The sequence below is a fragment of the Ranitomeya imitator genome, chromosome 1 (genome assembly GCF_032444005.1).
Source record: "Ranitomeya imitator isolate aRanImi1 chromosome 1, aRanImi1.pri, whole genome shotgun sequence".
Lineage (NCBI taxonomy): Eukaryota > Metazoa > Chordata > Amphibia > Anura > Dendrobatidae > Ranitomeya > Ranitomeya imitator.
This window is the reverse complement of record NC_091282.1, coordinates 690148871-690167944: the sequence shown is the minus strand read 5'-3', so window position 1 is coordinate 690167944 and position 19074 is coordinate 690148871. Positions and strand designations below refer to the sequence as shown.

Below are 19074 nucleotides of genomic sequence, written 5' to 3'. Positions count from 1 at the left end.
GAGAATGAGTTACACACACACACACACACACACACACAAACATAACATGACTGATTAGTGAACGTGATAGGCCGCTCTGAACAAATGTGTTTTGAGCGAGCGTCTAAAACTATGCAAATTGTGGATGGTCCTAATATCTTGGGGTAGAGCATTCCAGAGGATTGGTGCAGCACGGGAGAAGTCTTGGAGTCGGGAGTGGGAGGTACGGATTAGTGCAGAGGTTAGTCGAAAGTCATTTGCAGAGCGCAGCGGTCGGTTAGGCCGATAGACAGAAATGAGGGAGGTGATGTAAGGGGGTGCCGCACTGTGGAGAGCTTTGTGGGTGAGAACAAGTACTTTGAATTGGATTCTATAATGAATGGGCAGCCAGTCTAACGACTGGCGAAGAGCGGACGCGTCCGAATACCGATTAGCCAGGTAGATGACCCTGGCTGCTGCAATAAGGATGGACTGTAGAGGGGAAAGTCGAGTGAGGGGGGGGGGGGGGGGGCAATTAGTAGAGCATTGCAGTAGTCCAGGCGGGAGTGGATCAGGGCGACAGTGAGGGTTTTTGTTGTTTCCATGGTGAGAAAAGGGCCAATTCTAGAAATGTTCTTTAGGTGTAAGCGGCACGAGCGGGCAAGAGATTGTATATGGGAGGTGAAGGAGAGATCGGAGTCAAACATAACACCCAGACAGCGCGCCTACTGCCGGGGTGTTATTATGGTGCCACCATCCAATTTCCCAGTTCTAGTTTATTGTAATAACCGTATAAAAATAGGTGCACCCTCTCTGATTTCAAAACATTAGTTAGCAAAAATTGCCAGGCGTGACAATACCCTAGAAAAAATACAGGGTACTCAAAAAACTTAATAAAAATTAAATTTATAAATGATTTAATATAATGAAAAATTGAAAATTTTAAAAATACCAAGAAAAATACTAGAAAAAGGAGGGATATGGGACTCAAAAATGAATGGCTGCTACATTGTAAAGGTAGGACCTTGTCCACACTAGTGATGTACTCCACTAGATTCTGAAAATTATCACTTGTATAATACAAAATGTATAACCAAAGCATATATGCAATACTAATTAATCAGTGGCCTTATTTTTGCTGCAGCTAATCAATATTCCGACATGGGTGACGTCGCTCTGACGCAATATTTGAGGCTGAAGCTGATGTAGCAGCTCATTGGCTGCAGCCTGCTTGTGAAAACAAGTCATGTCATTCTCCAGGAACAGCAGCACCAAAATCACCGCAACTACGCCACTGCGGAAGAAGAGTGTCCAATGCTTTTACATTAATTACGGTAGTAAACAATATTTACCCTATTAATATGATATGGCATAACTTTTTGAGTATAACTGCTGGGATATCGAGTATTGGGTTGAGATCGAGCATGAGCATCTGTGCTTCATTCATTGTCTACAGAGTTGATCGATATATATCCTAAGGAACCCCAGACTGGTAAGGGTCTCAAGTCAGAAAGAGTACAGCACTTCACATAGACCATCCATACTAGCAATAAGCCTACAGACCCGCACTAGTGCCAACTTGTGAGAAGCATCTTTAGTAATAAAAAAAAACAAAAGTGAAACATGCATGTATAACATTTAATCTACACTTACCAATTTCCTGGCTCTGTTTACTTCTCTCTTAATGTCATCAATAAGGAATCCATATATACCCTCATCTTCCTCACCCCTTTGCCAGATACCGCTGGAAAGCAGCTAGAAGAACAATTATTCATCTTAAGTTCATTCATTTCAGCAGTGCTCCACAAGTTTTTTCAGATATGTGCTTAATGCATTATCATGTTTTCTCGGCTACCACATATTTCATTGGAAGACATTCGGATTTGCCGTAAATGTTTGAGAGCGGAGACCCCTCTTTATCTGAAGGGTAGCTGAGACACGAGGTTAGCCAACGCGGACAAAACAAAGGGGAGCTGGACATTCCCCAGCATTACTAAAGGTACTTTCACACTCAGCAACTTTGCAACGAGAACGGCAACGATCCGTGACGTTGCAGCGTCCTGGATAGCGATCTCGTTGTGTTTGACACGCAGCAGCGATCTGGATCCCGCTGGTCGGAGCTAGAAGTCCAGAACTTTATTTGGTCGTCAGGTCGGCGTATATCGTCATGTTTGACATCAAAAGCAACGATGCCAGCAATGTTTTACATGGAGCTAACAACCAGCGAGAACGATAAGTGAGTCGCCGTTACGTCACTGGATCGCTCCTGCATCGTTCTGGAGCTGCTGTGTTTGACGTCTCTACAGCGACCTAAACAGCGACGCTGCAGCAATCAGCTCGTTGTCTATATCGCTGCGGCGTCGCTGAGTGTGACGGTACCTTAAGTCTGTGCATCTATCATTGACAACAATAGACACCATGACCAGATCTCCACCTTTATTGCAGTCTTCAAGAGATAGTTATCTTGGTACACAACAAGGCTCCCGTTACTGAGAATAGGCCCAAAGGGAGCGAGGGGCAGATTTATCTAAACAGGACCCTTATACCAGACTCAAAAGGGATATTCCCATCTCCAAGATACTATCCCAATATGTAGTAGGAGTAATCTACTATATAATTGTCTAAGGGTCATTTCCGTCATTCTGTCTGTCCTTCTGTCACGGATATTCATTGGTCGTGCCTCCGTCATGGAATCCAAGCCGCTGATTGGTCTCGCCAGCTGCCTGTCATGGCTGCCGCGACCAATCAGCAACGGCCACAGTCCGATTAGTCCCTCCCTACTCCCCTGCAGTCAGTGCCCGGCGCCCGCTCCATACTCCCCTCCAGTCACCGCTCACACAGGGTTAATGCCAGCGGTAACGGACCGCGTTATGCCACGGGTAACTCACTCCGTTACCACCGCTATTAACCCTGTGTGATCAAGTTTTTACTATTTTTAATGCTGCCTATGCAGCATCAATAGTAAAAAGATCTAATGTTAAAAATAATAATAAAAAAAACACACCTGCTATTCTCACCTTCCGTAGTCCGACGATGCGCTCCCGCCAGCTTCCGGTCCCAGAGATGCATTGCGAAATTACCAAAAGACTTAGCGAGACCGCTAAGTGATCTGGGTAATTTCGCAATGCATCCTGGGAACGCAAGATGGCGGCAACCACGCGCATCGTCAGAGGTTCGCTGGATCCCGCCGGGTGAGTATATAAATATTTTTTATTTTTTATTTTTTTTTAACAGGGATATGGTGCCCACACTGCCAAATACTACGTGGGCTGTGTTAGATACTGCGTGGCTGCTATATACTACCTGGCCAGTGTTAGATACTATGTGGGCTGTGTTCTATACTGCGTGGGCTGCGTTATATACTACGTGGCTGCTATATACTACGTGGGCAGTGTTATATACTACGTGGCTGTGTTCTATACTGCGTGCTATATACTACGTGGCCACTGTTAGATACTATGTGGGCTGTGCCATATATTACGTGGGCTGTGTTACATACTACGTGGGCTGTGTTATATACTGCATGGCTGCTAGATACTGTGTGGGCTGTGTTATTTACTGCGTAGCCTACATTAACGCATCGGGTATACTACAATATGTATGTATATATATAGCAGCCACATGGTATATACCACAGGCACTCCTGTGCTATATACTATGTGGCTGCTATATACATACATACATACATACTCTATAATACCCGATGTGTTTGAATCGGGCCACCATCTAGTAATAATAATAAAATTAGAAAATACTTCTAAATAGAAATGTAGTATAGGTTTTCTGAATCGCTAGGTCTTTCCTCATGTGCAGTCATTGAGAGACCTTAGGTAACCATGGTTACGAACGACCACTGATATAGCCATAGTAAGGTTCTAGAGGTTGTAACCATGGATACCCAAGGTCCTGCAATGCCTGCTCATAGGGAAAAGACCTAGTGAATTAGAAAAACTATACTACATTTCTAATTGGAGGTATTTGCTAATAATATTATTATTATACCTACTACATAATGAGATAGTATCTTGGGAGATGGGAATACCCCTTTAAAAGTCCACTTCACTAAAAGGCACACAACTCTTAAACGGAGGCTGTTAGACTCAAAATGCTAACTAAACCACTTATAAAAAGGTACCTGTAGTATAGATTTTAGTTATTTAGCTGCCAGAAAAATGAAAATTAATTCCATATGCAAATGAGGTGGCAATGAACAGTTTGTAGTACTTTGACAGCCCTCTAGTGGGCATTGCCAGAACTCAATCAGTGGCTCTGCACCTCCGGACGGACACAGCAGAAGCCCTGCCGCAGGTACACATTGCTAATGCAGGTTCCCATTGTTGCCTCCTGTCTACAGCACCGAGGGGAGGATGCAGACAGGAGTGCTGGCAATGGCACTATGTGAGCATGGCTGGGCTCATCCAGGAGGTGCAGAGCTGCTGATCCTGTGCTGTCAATCAAGATGTGACAAAATGGTCAGTATACAAAGTAATGAGGGGCGAAGCGATGCACTGAACCCTTGGCCACGCAAAGAGTGCACTGAAGGCCCCTTATCTGCATACAAAAAAAACTTTTTTTCTGACAGCTAACCCCTTAGTGACAGAGCCAATTTTGACAATTCTGACCACTGTCACTATGAGGTTATAACTCTGGAATGCTTCAACGCATCTCGCTGATCCTGAGATTGTTTTTTCGTGACATTGTACTTTAGGTCAGTGGTAAAATTTATTTGATGTGACTTGAGTTCATTAAAAAAAAAAAAAAAAAAACCAACAACAACAACAACAACAACAACAACAACAACAACATTTGGCAAAAATTTTGAAAATTTTACATTTTTAAATTTTTTTTAAAGGGAACCTGTCACCCCCCAAAATCAAAGATGAGGTAAGCCCACCAGCATCAGGGGCTTATCTACAGCATTGCATTCTGTAACCCGATGTATCCTGAAAGATGAGAAAAAGAGGTTAGATTATTTATACTCACCCAGGGGCGGTCCCGCTGCAATGGGCGCCGCAGTCCGGGGCCTCCCATCTTCTTACGATGACATACTCTTCTTGTAGCGGCTCTGGCGCAGGCGTACTTTGTCTGGCCTGCTGAGGGCAGAGCAAAGTACTGCAGTGCGCAGGCGCCGGGAAAGGTCAGAGGCCTGGCACCTGCGCACTGCAGTACTTTGCTCTGCCCTCATCAGGGCAGACAAAGTACGCCTACACCGGAGCCACGGCAGGAAGACAAGAAGAGAACGTCATCGTAAGAAGATGGGAGGCCCCGGACTGCGGCGCCCATTGCAGCGGGACCGCCCCTGGGTGAGTGTAATCTAACCTCTTTTTCAGGATACATCGGGGGCTTACCTACAGCATTCCAGAATGCTGTAGATAAGCCCCTGATGCCGGTGGGCTTAGCTCATCTTCGATTTTGGGGGTGACAGGTTCCCTTTAATTTCTGTGCCCTTAAATCAGCGGTGTCACACAAAACGGTTAATAAACAACATTTCTCACACGTCTAGTTTACATCAGCATAATTTTGGAAACAATTTTTTTTAATTCTATTAGGACATAGGGGTTAAAAGTTCACCAGCGATTTCTAATTTTTCCAACAAAATTTACAATCCCATTTCTTAGGGACCACCTCACATTTGAAGTGAGTTTGGAGGTCAATATGACAGAAAATACCCAAAAGTGACACCATTCTAAAAACTGCACCCCTCAGCAAAGACATTCAAGAAGTTTATTAACCCTTCATTTGCTTCACTGGAACTAAAGCAATGTGGTAGGAAAAAAAATGAACATTTTACTTTTGTCACAAAAAAATTACTTTGGACCCAAGCTTTTATTTTCACAAGGTTAACAGGAGAAAATGGGCCCTTAAATTTGTTGTGCAATTTCTCCTGAGTACGCCGATACCCTGTATGTGGGAGAAAGCCACTGTTTGGGCACATGGCAGGGCGCACCGTTTGTCTTTTTGAACGCAAGATTGGCTGGAATCAATGGTATGAGCCATGTCGTGTTTGGAGACCCCCTGATGTGCCTAAACAGTGGAAACCCCCCAATTCTATACCCAACCTTAGATTCAGCCCCAACCATATCCCCATCAGCAAATAATGGAAAAAAATGTATTTTATTTTGACCTAACTAAGGGGGTAACAGAGGGGTTTGATTTACTATTTTTTTTTATTTTGATCACTGTGATTGGGTCTATCACAATGATCAAAATGAACCAATAGGAAAAAAAAATCTATTGTTGCCAGGTACCATCTGTAAGATCTCGGTGGGCGCACCGTGTATGCGCCTGCCATTTTCTTCCATAAAGAAGAGGCGGAGGGCCAGGGAATGGAGCAGGAGGGTCTGGGGATGGCAGAGGTAGCGCGTGGCCCATTTCTCTCTCCTCTGGCATGCTAGATCATGTCAGAGGAGAGAGAAATCAGACTTTTTTTTTTTTTGCAATCGCAGTTATTCAATAAATAATGGCGATCACAAGACTGGGGACGGGAAAAACCGACCTGAATTATGTTCTCTGGGGTCTCAGCTACTCCTGGTAGCCGAGACCCTGAAGATTTTCCCCGACGCTGGGGGGGGGGGGCGCGATACCCTCATTTCTCAGCGCCGTTAAAAAGGCTTAAGGGCGCTGAGGAATAACGCCCCTTGACTGCTGCTGTTAAAAAGGTGTATCAACGGTCGTTAAGGGGCTAAACCACGAAGTTGTATTGCAGGTGTAATTTTATATAGAGGCCGAAACCATACATAAGTGTGTAAGTGGGCAATTTGTCATTTTGGGGGTGTAAGACTCCCTTTATTGAAACTGCTGCATGTTTACGCACCACAATCTGGCGTAGATTTCTGCTACTATAGATACCACTTTCCCTGGTGGGCAGTCACTGACTTTACATCCTTCATTAAAAAAATAAATTATGTGGTGTGACCCTTACAAAACAAAGAAAAAAGTCAACTTTAAGAGAAGAATTTGTACTATTGTTATTATTATATTTATTTATTTATTATTATAGTTATTATTATATTTAGGTCCAATTATGAATGGACCTAAATGTATGATGTAACAATGACCTGGAGGAGTCCGGCTACAATATGTGTATACAGAAACAAAAGAAAGAAAATATGTTGAAGAAATTATAACTTGTGGTTTCCGTCGTGTTGCATCTGGAGGCTCTGAGCACTCACCAGGCAGTAATAGTGCAGGGTCAACTTGTGCTCTACGTAGGTTTTCTTCTCCCCGTATTTCTCGGTGCAGTCGTCTCGACGTCCACAGAGGATGCAGGCTGTAAGGGTCATACAAGGATCCAAGGTATAAATGGGATAATTTTTTACATCAGAAATTACGTATACAGGCGTTACTGTGACTTCTGTGTGTACAAGTATATACGCACTATGCCCAAATGTAAGCGACATAGGAAACTAAACTGTCCTTTGCTCTCAGCCCATATTTAGTCCAGATATGGACTCTGGAAACAGCAACGCTCTTCCGCCTGCTACATATATTGTATAGCGACAGATGTCTACATATCTCATGTCAAAAACCCGAGACAAAGCAAAAGTGATTCTTTGCACAAATAAGAAGTAAATGACCTTTTTTTTTTTTTTACAAAGAATAAATTGACTTTGTACTCACGTAGGCTGTTTGTGGCCGAAGGGCTCAAGGTGCTTCTACGGACACTTTTAGCTTTTGGACTCCTGCAAATAAATATAATGAATATTAATGTGTACAGGCACTCTAGCTGCTAAGTTATGGCAATGTTTACTAAGTGCAGTTAAGGGGCTTGTCCAGCGACAAAGTAGAGACAGAGACCCTGATTCCAGTGATGGGTTGCAGCCATCAGCTATGAGTTTTGCCTGGCTGGTTACACAGGAGAACCCAGACCTTTCCCCCTTCCCCCCATTATTTAGAGCGTAGGAGCTGGCTGACAAATACACCCATCAGCCACGCCAGCTCTCGCCGATATTAGCGGCAGCAGGCTGATGGGAGCAGTAGTCCCATCAGCTGACACCAGTGACTGAAGGTAAACTTTATACCTCAGATTAAATCTGCAGGCTGACGCTGTCATTTGACAGAATGGGAACCGTGGCTGTTTGACTGGCGGTAATGATTTTGTCACCTATCAGAAGCAGTGTTTGCAGCGTTGTCATGCATATGACAGCGCAACACCCAATGTTTGAGCAGCCAAACCCTAACTTCCTGGTGAAGTCCGTGCCCGAACATTAGGTGTTCAGTACGGATGCCAAACTTTACTGTTTGGGTTGGCCCATCTCTATTCATGAGTTCTGTATAACCCCACCCCCAGCTCTTATTGGTAGCTTTCTGTCTATGTGCAGTGTACACGGCTGCCAATCAGGGGTGTGGGTGGGGTTAAACTGGGCTCAGCATTCTGAGAACTGCTAGATTTGTAGCAGATAAGAGGGATTTTTATCAAATCTACAGCAAGCACTCCAGTAAGTGACATCACTAGAATCAGGTTCTCTTTCTCTATATTATGCTGCAATCAGATGGAATAGCCAAAACCTGGCAACAGGTTCCTTTTCAACTCCATTCTATGTTTACATTTGGCTTTTGCCAGAGCTGGCAACAGCTCAACAGATAAGGCCCCGTCACACATAGTAGCGATCAGGCCCCTGCTGTGAGATCGCTGGTCGCTGGGCCATTTTTTGATCATTGAGGTCCCGCTGACATCGCTGAATCGGCGTGTGTGACGCCGATTCAGCGATGTCTTCGCTGGTAACCAGGGTAAACATCGGGTTACTAAGCGCAGGGCCGCGCTTAGTAACCCGATGTTTACCGTGGTTACCATCGTTAAAGTAAAAAAACAAACGCTACATACTTACCTACCGCTGTCTGTCTCCGGCGCTGGGCTTCTCTGCTCTGGCTGTGAGCGGCGGGCAGCCGGAAAGCAGAGCACAGCGGTGACGTCACCGCTCTGCTTTCCGGCCGCTGTGCTCACAGCCAGAGCAGAGAAGCCCAGCGCCAGGGACAGACAGCGGTAGGTAAGTACGTAGCGTTTGCTTTTTTTACTTTAACGATGGTAACCAGGGTAAACATCGGGTTACTAAGCGCGGCCCTGCGCTTAGTAACCCGATGTTTACCCTGGTTACCCGGGGACTTCGGCATCGTTGAAGACAGTTTCAACGATGCCGAAGTCTTTCCCCTGATCGTTGGTCGCTGGAGAGCTGTCTGTGTGACAGCTCTCCAGTGACCAAACAGCGACGCTGCAGCGATCCGGATCGTTGTCGGTATCGCTGCAGCGTCGCTAAGTGTGACGGTACCTTAAGGCTAAGGTCTCATGCAATGTTTTTGCAACATTTTTGCAGTCAAAACCTGCTCTCTTGGCAGTAACAATGCAGCATTTTCGATTACATTTGTGCTTTATCTACAGTACATGTTTAATAAAGTTATTATTTACCAAAATGCCATGAAAAAAAAACATTTGCTGAGTTTTCTCACTTTCTCATTGCTTTCTATGGGTCAAAAACACTGCAAAAACGATGAAAGCATTAAAACACCGCAGTTCTCAAATTCAATCAGGAAAATAAAAACAAGCATCCTCTGAAAAACACAGCTGAAATGCTGCATGTAAACATTGCCAAAGCTTGTTATCCCACCCCCACTGACAACAATTTTATATGCCGAAACAACTCCTACTATATCAATATATAGTCTGTTATATCAACAATATATTTTTACATTAAAAAAAGAAAAACCACATTTCTGCTCCATTCAGTGATGGTCAGCCATGTACAGCGCTCGACAATCCCTTAAAGGGAATCGGTCACCTTATTTTTCGCATTTAAGCTGCAGCCACCGCCATTAGGATCTTATCTACAGCATTCTGGAAAGATGAGAAACACCAAGGTTACTTACTGGTAGCCGGTTTTTCCGGAGCCCATGACAGCACACCTGAGAGAGGGGATCCGCCCAGTCAGGACAGGAAACCTACTGAAATAAAAGGGCGGTACCTCTCCCTCGCTTCAGTTGGTTTTCAGAGCATGAGAGGCCTCCTTGGTTAGTTCACATGGTAATCTACCACCACATTATAATAATAACAAAAAACACCCAACTAAAAGTGCGCACCAAAGGGTGAAAAAAGAAGGGAGGGAATATACAGGTGCTGTCATGGTCTCCGGAAAAACCGGCTACCAGTAAGTAACCTTGGTGTTTTCCCGTCTCCCATGACAGCACACCTGAGAGATTTTTGGAGAAAGGAACACCTTAGGGAGGGACCACCACTTGCAGCACCCTTCTACCAAAGGTAAGGTTAGTAGAGGAAGATAAATTCAGTGGTAGTGTTTAAAGAAGGTAGACAGTGAGGACCAGGTAGCGGCCTTACATATCTGATCAATCGATACCTCTGCTTTTTCAGCCCAGGAAGTAGCCACGGCCCTGGTGGAGTGAGCCTTGATGCCTTCAGGGATTGGAACGCCACATGCAGCATAGGATAAGCTAATGGCCTCCCTAATCCATCTGGCAATAGTACTTTTGGACACCCCATGACCTTTCCTGCTACCCTGGAAAGCTACAAATAGAGACTGATCTTTCCTCCACTGACTAGTTAAGAATATGTACTGTAACATAGATCTTCTTACATCAAGAGTGTGAAACCTCTCCTCGCCTGGATTTTTAGGATTAACACAAAATGAGGGTAAAACAATCTCCTGACTTCTATGAAATTTAAGAACTACTTTAGGTAGATAAGCCGGATCTGGTTTTAGAACCACCCTGTCATCATATATCTGAGTGTATGGAGGACAAACGGACAGGGCTTGTAAGTCGCTCACTCTACGTGCGGACGACAAAGCTAACAATAGCACTGTTTTTAGAGTGAGAAATTTTATCGATAACACTTGCAAAGGCTCAAAGGGACTTTTAGTTAGAGCATCTAAAACCAGACTTAAATCCCAGGGAGAAATTTTCTGAATTACTACAGGTCTAGACCTACTACATGATTTAATGAAATGGGCTACCCACTTGTTGGAGGCTAGATTACAATGATATAAAGCTCCTAATGCTGAAACCTGAACTTTAAGCGTATTGGTAGCCAATCCTAGTTGTAAGCCTGCTTGTAGAAACTCTAAAATAGCACCCACAGGAGCCTCATCCGACAAAGGTTGTCCTAAAAACTCTAGAAACCTCTTCCATGTCCTACCATAAATTCTCGATATAATCGGCTTCCTACTTCTCAACAGGGTGGAGATTAGCCCTGACGAGAATCCCTGTCGGCTTAGTAATGTCCTCTCAAATTCCAGGCTGCCAGATGGAAGCCCTTCACTTGAGAGTGGCATACTGGACCCTGGGTAAGCAGGTCCGGAACCTCCGGTAGGATCCATGGATCGGTTACCGACATTTGCCTTAGGATAGAAAACTATGGTCTCTTCGGCCAAAATGGAGCAATCAGAATCACTCTTGCTTGCTCCATCCTGATCTTCCTTACCACTACCAGAATTAATGCTATTGGTGGAAACACGTAAGCGAGGCTGAATTCCCACGGTATTCGGAGGGCATCTACTGCAACCGGGTTCCCCCTCGGGTCTAACGAGCAGAACCTCTCCACCTTCCTGTTGTGAAGCGTGGTAAACAAGTCTATTACCGGTTCGCCCCAGGCCTGCACTATTTGTTGGAACACCCTGGGATTCAGCGACCATTCTCCCTGTCTTAGCTTTTTGCGACTTAAGTAGTCCGCCTTCGTGTTTTCGACCCCCTTTATGTGCAAAGCTGAAGAAGCACCGATGCTGCCCTCATGAGTGAAAGGGACCTTGTTCCCCCCTGATGATTGATATAGGCTACTACCGTGTAATTGTCGGACATCACTCTGGTATGAGGACCCTGAAGGATTGGAAGGAAATGTCTTACTGCCCTTTCTACAGCCCATAACTCTTTTATATTGGATGCCTGATGTTTTTCTGTATGGGACCAGGATCACTGTATGGAAAGCGTCCCTAGATGTGCACCCCATCCTGTACCACTCGCGTCCGTTGTGATCACGTCTTCTATCGGAGTTAGCCACTGAACCCCTGAGCTCAAGTGATCCCTTACTGACCACCAGACTAGGGAATCTCTGACGCGTATCGAGAGGTGAATTTTTCCCTCCAAATGCCCTTCTAAGGCTACGTTCACATTTGCGGCTTTGGACGCAGCGGCGTCGCCGCAAAACAACGCACGCGTCATGCTTCCCTATCTTTAACATTGGGGACGCATGTGCGTTCGTTTTCATGCGTTTCGGTGCGTTTTGCGACACATGCGTCCTTTCGACGCACCTGGCAGTGCGTTGCAAACGCAACATGTTGCATTTTTTCTGCATCCAAAATTTTTAAAAAACGCTTGCGTCGCACTTGCGTTGTATTTGCGTCGTCGAAACTTCAAAACCTCCATTGAAGTGTATTGGCAACGCAGAAGACGCAAGTACTTGCGTTGTTGTGCGTTGTAGGACGCATGCGTTCTTTACTTTAAAAATAGAGACACTGAAAAGACCCTATAGATTAAAAAAGGGTTGAACGCATGCGTCAAAATGCATGCGTTCTACTTGCGTCTTTCGTGCGTTGCGTCCACGACGCTGCGTCCAAAGCCGCAAATGTGAACGTAGCCTAACAACCTTTGTGTTGACAGGACCTCCCACTGTAATTGCCTCAGGTGAAACTATGCCCATTTTACAGCGGGAATACAGGATGTTAGTGACCCTAGCAGGGACATCGCCTTTCTTAGTGTCATCACAGGCTGATGTATCGCCATTTCCACAAGACTTTGTATTTTGGATATTTTGCTCTCCGGCAGGAGACAGTTGCCGCGTGGAGTCCAGAACCAACCCCAGGAAGGACTGAACTTTCTCTGGTGTTAGCCTCGACTTGGCGACATTTATTTCCCAACCTAACACTGCTAGGGTCGTAGTCACTTCCTCTATTTGTGCAAGACAGTGATCCACTGATCTGCCTATTACAAGGAAGTCGTCTAGGTACGGAACGATGACTATGTTCCGGGAACGGAGGAAGGACATGACCTCTGACATTAATTTTGTAAATATTCTTGGCGCTATCGATAGACCAAATGGAAGGGCAGCGTACTGGTAGTGTTTGAGTTGCCCTTGGACAAACACTGCTACTCTCAGAAATTTTTGATAGTCCCGATGAATTGGGACATGGTAGTAAGCGTCTTTTAAGTCTATAGCTGCCATGAAGCAGTCCGGGAACAGCATCTTTATCGCTGAGCTTACCGACTCCATTTTGAAGGAGTAATTTATTACTGATCGATTGAGTTTTCTTAAGTTGACAATAGTCCTTAGTGAGCCATCTGGTTTTCGTATCAAAAAGAGAGGGGAATAAAACCCTTCTCCCTTTTCTTCCCTTGGAACCTCTACTAGGACCTTTTTTAGAACTAGCCCCAATACCTCCGTTTCCAGAGCTAGCTGTTCCTCTGGAAGTTTTCTGCGTGGTGTCAACACAAAAGTCTGTCGAGATGGATGAATACCGGTTTTTACGTACCGGTAATAGGATTTTACGGAGCCAAGACAGCACCCCTACGAGAGAGGGGATCCGCCCACCTTCCGGACAGGAACCTACAGGGTTTAAAGGGGCGGTCCCCCTCACCACTCCAGTTTGTGTTTCAAAGTATAAGGGACACCGCCATTGAGTTAGTACATAAACATATATACTTAAACATTACTAAATACCATCACCTTCTAAAGAGTGATTTTTTAACAAGCACACTTTCCCCAAAGGGTGCAGAAACCAGTGAATAACTACGGGGGGGGGGGGGGGGGGGGGGGAATGTGCGGGTGCTGTCGTGGCTCCGTAAAATCCTATTACCGGTACGTAAAAACCGGTTTTCTTATCGCCACGACAGCACCCCTACGAGAGATTTTCAAAGATCAATCACCTGGGAGGGACTACAGCACTAAGTACTGTACGGCCAAAAGCTAAATTGGCCTCTGAAGATAAGTCAAGACGATAATGTCTATAAAAGGTGGAAGGAGATGACCACGTTGCCGCCTTACATATTACGTCTATGGAGACGTCCGCTCTTTCCGCCCAGGATGAGGCCATGGCTCGAGTGGAGTGGGCCCTGATGCCATCTGGTGGTGTCTGGCCTTTAGCAGTATAAGCAAGATATATGGCATCTCTTATCCATCTGGCGATAGACGCTTTTGTTACACTCGCCCCTTTCCTTGGATTCTAACATGTGATATTTCTGCTCGTCAGCTGAATTCGGATTGTCACAGAAAGATGGTAAAATTATTTCCTGACTTCTATGAAATTTGGAAGCTACTTTTGGTAGGTATGCTGGATCAGGTATTAACACTACCCTGTCCTGAAAGACCATTAAATAAGGAGGATCTATCGATAAAGCTTGTAAGTCACTCACTCTCCTAGCAGAGGTCAGGGCTACTAGGAAGGCTGTTTTTAAAGTTAAATTTTTTATGGAGACAGAATCTTATGGCTCAAATGGGGGTTCTGTTAAGGCGTCTAAAACCAAATTTAAATCCCATGGTGGTAATCTAGGAATATACACTGGGTTACTACGTTCAGTAGCCCTGACAAATCGGGAAACCCATCTATTTCCCGCCACATCGCTGTTATATAACGCTCCCAAAGCTGATACTTGGACTCTAAGGGTATTTACCGCCAAGCCCAATTCTCGGCCTTTCTGTAAAAACTCAAGAATAGCCGGAATTGGGACCTTGCCAGAAACGGGATTTTGGTAGAAGGCAAGGAACTTTTTCCAAGTTTTAGCATAGATTTTAGTGGTAACTTATTTCCGGCTATTTAAAAGGGTAGATATGAGAGCCTCTGAAAACCCTCTTCGCCTCAATAACTCCCTCTCAAATTCCACGCTGTCAGATGCAGGGATTCCACATTGGGGTAACGGAATGGACCCTGAGAAGGAAGCTCCGGGCTGGTTGGCAGTACCCAGGGGTCGGACACAGACATTGCCCTGAGTAACGAGAACCATGCCCTCCTGGGCCAAAAGGGGGCAATCACGATCACTCTCGCTCTCTCCTCCCTGATCTTCCTGAGGACTAAAGGGATCAGACACATTGGGCGGGGGGGGGGGGGGAACGCATAAGCCAGAGAGAAATCCCAGTGTATTTGAAGGGAGTCTATTATACAGGGCTTGTCTGCCACCTGAAGAGAAGCGAACTTCCTGGTCTGTCTGTTCTCTCTCGTTGCAAATAGATCGATAACGGGCAACCCCCATAGGTCTACTATCTGATTGAACACCCGTCGATTTAGAACCCATTCTCCCTGACGTAGAGAATGACAGCTGAGGTAATCTGCTTCTGCGTTGAGCTCTCCCCGAATGTGAACAGCTGATAGAGAGCAAAAGTGGGCTTCGGCTACTTTGAGTATGTCTGTGGCGGTGTTCATTAGGGATCTTGACCTTGTACTCCCTTGATGGTTGAGATACGCCACTACTGTTGTGTTGTCTGTCTGGACTCTTACATGTGAATCCTGCAGAGATGGAAGCAACCTGAGTAAGGCCTTCTTTACTGCTGTGAGCTCTTTCCAATTTGAGGACTCTTGAGCCTCTAAGAGAGACCATTGCCCTTGAGTCCAAACATCTCCTATATGAGCTCCCCAACCTATTGGACTGGCATCGGTTGTGACCGTGTTGTCTGGTACTACACTCCAGCGTACTCCTTTTTCTAAATGTCTCCTGTTTAACCACCATCTTAGACTGTGTAGAGTGGCGGTGGACAGCCTGAGTCTTCCGCCTAATTGCCCTTGAAGACTCCTCTCTGCATCCAAGACTTGGGCCTGCAACACCCGAGTGTGGAATTGAGCCCACTGGACGGCTGGTATGCAAGACGTTTGGGATCCCAGAAGGGACATAGCGTCTCTTAAAGTCAGATCTGGCTTCCTTGTTACCGTACTGACTTTGTGCACAATCCTCTGCTTTTTGTCTTCCGGAAGGAAACATTGTTGCTCTTCCGAATTTAGCAGAATACCCAGGAAAGTCTGAGTTGTTGAAGGTTCCAATCTCGATTTTTCCATATTGACTATCCACCCCAAGTCCTGTAAGGAAGATATTACATGATTTAGGCGAGTACTACACTGAAAAAACGAATTTCCCACTACCAGGAAGTCATCCAAGTAGGGTACAATTAATGTATCCTGTTCTCTGACATGGGCCATTACTTCCGCCATGACTTTAGTAAACACCCTCGGTGCCATAGATAGACCAAATGGCATTGCAGTAAACTGAAAGTGTCTGACCTGGTCGTTTAAGCGCACCGCCATTCTGAGGAATTGTTGATGATCCTGGTGAATGGGCAGATGGTAATACGCATCTTTTAAATCCAGGACTGTCATATAACATCTGGGAAAAAGAAGTTTAGTCGCCGTTTTAATAGATTCCATCTTAAAGGCATGATACTCTAGATGTTTATTCAATCTCCTTAAATTTATGATGGTTCGAAAGGATCCATCTGGCTTGGAGATTAAAAATAAAGGGGAATAGAACCCTTTCCCCTGCTGATGTTTTGGAACCTCCACTATAACTTCCTTCCATCTTAACATATGGACTTCTTTTTCAAGGGCCTTTTGTTGGTCTAAGGAATCAGGGGCAGTTAAGGTATAAAAATCAGAAGGTTTTTCCCGAAACTCTAATTTTAACCCTGAATCAATTATACCTAAAACCCAATTACTCGCAGTTATTTTAGCCCACTGCGCATAGAAATATTTTAACCTGCCCCCTACTGGAAGATCTTTACTAGCGATAATTTCTTCTTCTTCTTGAGGAAGATGATGAGGCATTAAAGTCCGAACCTTTCTTTTTCGGGTCTGTTGGTTCCCAGTCTCGGTTGTGGTAAGGTCTTCGGTATTGGAAGCGTCTCCTGAAGGTATTCCTAAAGGTAGGATTGAAAGCTTTAGGAAAACCTTTCTTCCTATCTTCCGCCTTAGCTAGGATATCATCCAATACCGGGCCAAACAGGTACTCACCCCTACACGGTATTGTACACAGTTTAGCTCTCGTCTGGGCATCTCCTTTCCAGGTCTTAAGCCATAAGGCTCGGCGAGCAGCGTTTGAGAGGCCTGCTGATCTTGCCGCTACTTTTAAAGAATCCACTGATGCATCCGCTAAATACGCCACCCCTTCCCGTATTTGCGAAAGGAAGTTCAGCATCTTGTCTCTGGGCACTTTAGATTTTAGCTGTTCCTCCAGCTGAGATATCCACACCATGACGGATCTAGCCGTACACGTGCTAGAGATGGCAGGTTTGAACGCCCCTGCAGTTGATTCCCATACTTTTTTCAAATACATATCCGCCTTCCTATCTGACGGATCTTTCAGAAGGCCCACGTCCTCCAGCGGCAAAGCACCGGCTTTAGACGTAGAAGCCACCGCTGCATCCACTTTTGGAACTTTCATCCATTCCGCCAGATCATTGTCGTCAAAGGGATATCTTCTCTTGGCTGATGACGGCAGGAAACCTTTAGGGTATGTTCACACGTTCAGGATTTCCATCCTTTTTTTTTCAGGACAGTTTTTTTTAAAAAACTGCAGCTCTTGGCAGAAAACGCAGGTCCTTTTTTTGGTCCTTTTTTTGTCCTTTTTTGATGCGTTTTTTTATCCTTTTTTTATGCAGTTTTCTATGCAGAGACTGTGTGTTTCCTAGGAAGCTTTTTAGGGCTAAAATGGCTGAAAATACCCTAACCCTACCCCTATTCTAACCTTAGTAAAAAAAAAAAAAAAAAAATTCTTAATTTTTTTATTGTCCCTACCAATGGGGGTGACAAAGTGGGGGGGGTGTCATTTACTATTTTTTTATTTTGATCACTGAGATATAACCTATCTCAGTGATCAAAATGCACTTTGGAGCGAATCTGCCGGCCGGCAGATTCGGCGGGCGCACTGCGCATGCGCCCGCCATTTTGCAAGATGGCGGCGCCCAGGGAGAAGACGGCCGGACGGACACCGGGACGCCGGGTAAGTATAAGGGGGGGAGATTAGGGCACGGGGGGGGGGGGGGGGGGGGCATCGGAGCACTGGGGGGGGGGCATCGGAGCACGGGGGGGGGGCATCGGAGCACGGGGGGCGGGATCGGAGCACGGGGGCAGCCACACTCCGCCCACGCACTTCCGCCCGCTCCCCCGCACTTCCTGCTGCAGCGGTTCTGCACATCAAATCGCAGTAAAACCCGCAGATATATTTTTGATCTGCGGGTTTTACTGCGATTTTGACCTCACAATGGAGGTCTATGGGTGCAGAACCGCTGCGGTTCAGGAAAAAGAAGTGACATGCTCCTTCTTTTTTGCCGCAGCTATTCTGCGCGGCTTTTTAAACGAAATTACGGACCATGTGCACAGCAGTGACTGTTTTCCATAGGGTTACATTGTTATGTACCCTGCATGGAAAACTGCTGCGGAACCGCAGCGGCAATACCGCTGCGGTTCCGCAGTAAAAAACGCACTGTGTGAACATGGCCTGATTCTGCTTATCCCATTCCCGCTTTATAAGGGACTTATCTGTATCCACAACCGGGAATGCCTTACGACTCCTCTGGCACAAGCCCGCAAACATTATGTCCTGTGCGGACCTTGGTTCCTTGCTCTCTGCAACACCCATGGTTGCTCGGACTCCTTTAACTAACATTTCCATGTTTTCCACCGAGAAACAAGGCCTTCCCTCTTCATCTGAGGAGGATGGAGATGAGGAGCGGGAACATTCCCCTTCTTGCAGGGACAGACTAGATCCTGGAGATAAGTCCCTGCCCGACCTTTCCTGGCGGCTGCCTCTAAGGGAATAACTTATTTCCTCCCTGATGACCGCTCTAAGGTCTGATGACCGAAGGGGAGCTTCCTCTTCTAAGGTCTGACAGATGTAAGCCTGACAAAGCCTCTTGGTATAACTGTCAGGCATTGGAGTCATGCATAGAGCACATTGCTTGTGCTTAGATTTAGTTGTTTTTTTCCCCTAAAACAAAGCACAAATAACAGACCATATCAGCACCATGTGTTTAGTTAACACTCACCATTAAGGCTGACTCTGTGAATACCGGTTCTGGAGGAGTGGGATCCAAATGTGACGCTGGGGCGCTCGCACGCTGCTGCCCCCGTACCACGCTGCTGCTGCTTCTCCTTGAGCGGCCGCTACCGCTCTTACTGCCTCTCCATGAGGGTGCTCGGC

At 45.7% G+C, this 19074-nt stretch overlaps 1 protein-coding gene across 1 annotated transcript in view; it reads right to left on the bottom strand.

The window, feature by feature from the left end:
- The window catches only part of G2E3 (G2/M-phase specific E3 ubiquitin protein ligase), a 96277-nt gene that overhangs the window by 71657 nt on the left and 5546 nt on the right, over nt 1-19074 (bottom strand). Inside the window, exons 2-4 of the mRNA XM_069730251.1 lie at nt 7579-7640; nt 7131-7228; nt 1612-1713 (exon numbers count right to left, since the gene is read on the bottom strand). Coding sequence (XP_069586352.1) covers nt 1612-1713; nt 7131-7228; nt 7579-7640 — 262 coding nt within the window. The remainder of the gene's footprint in view (nt 1-1611; nt 1714-7130; nt 7229-7578; nt 7641-19074) is intronic.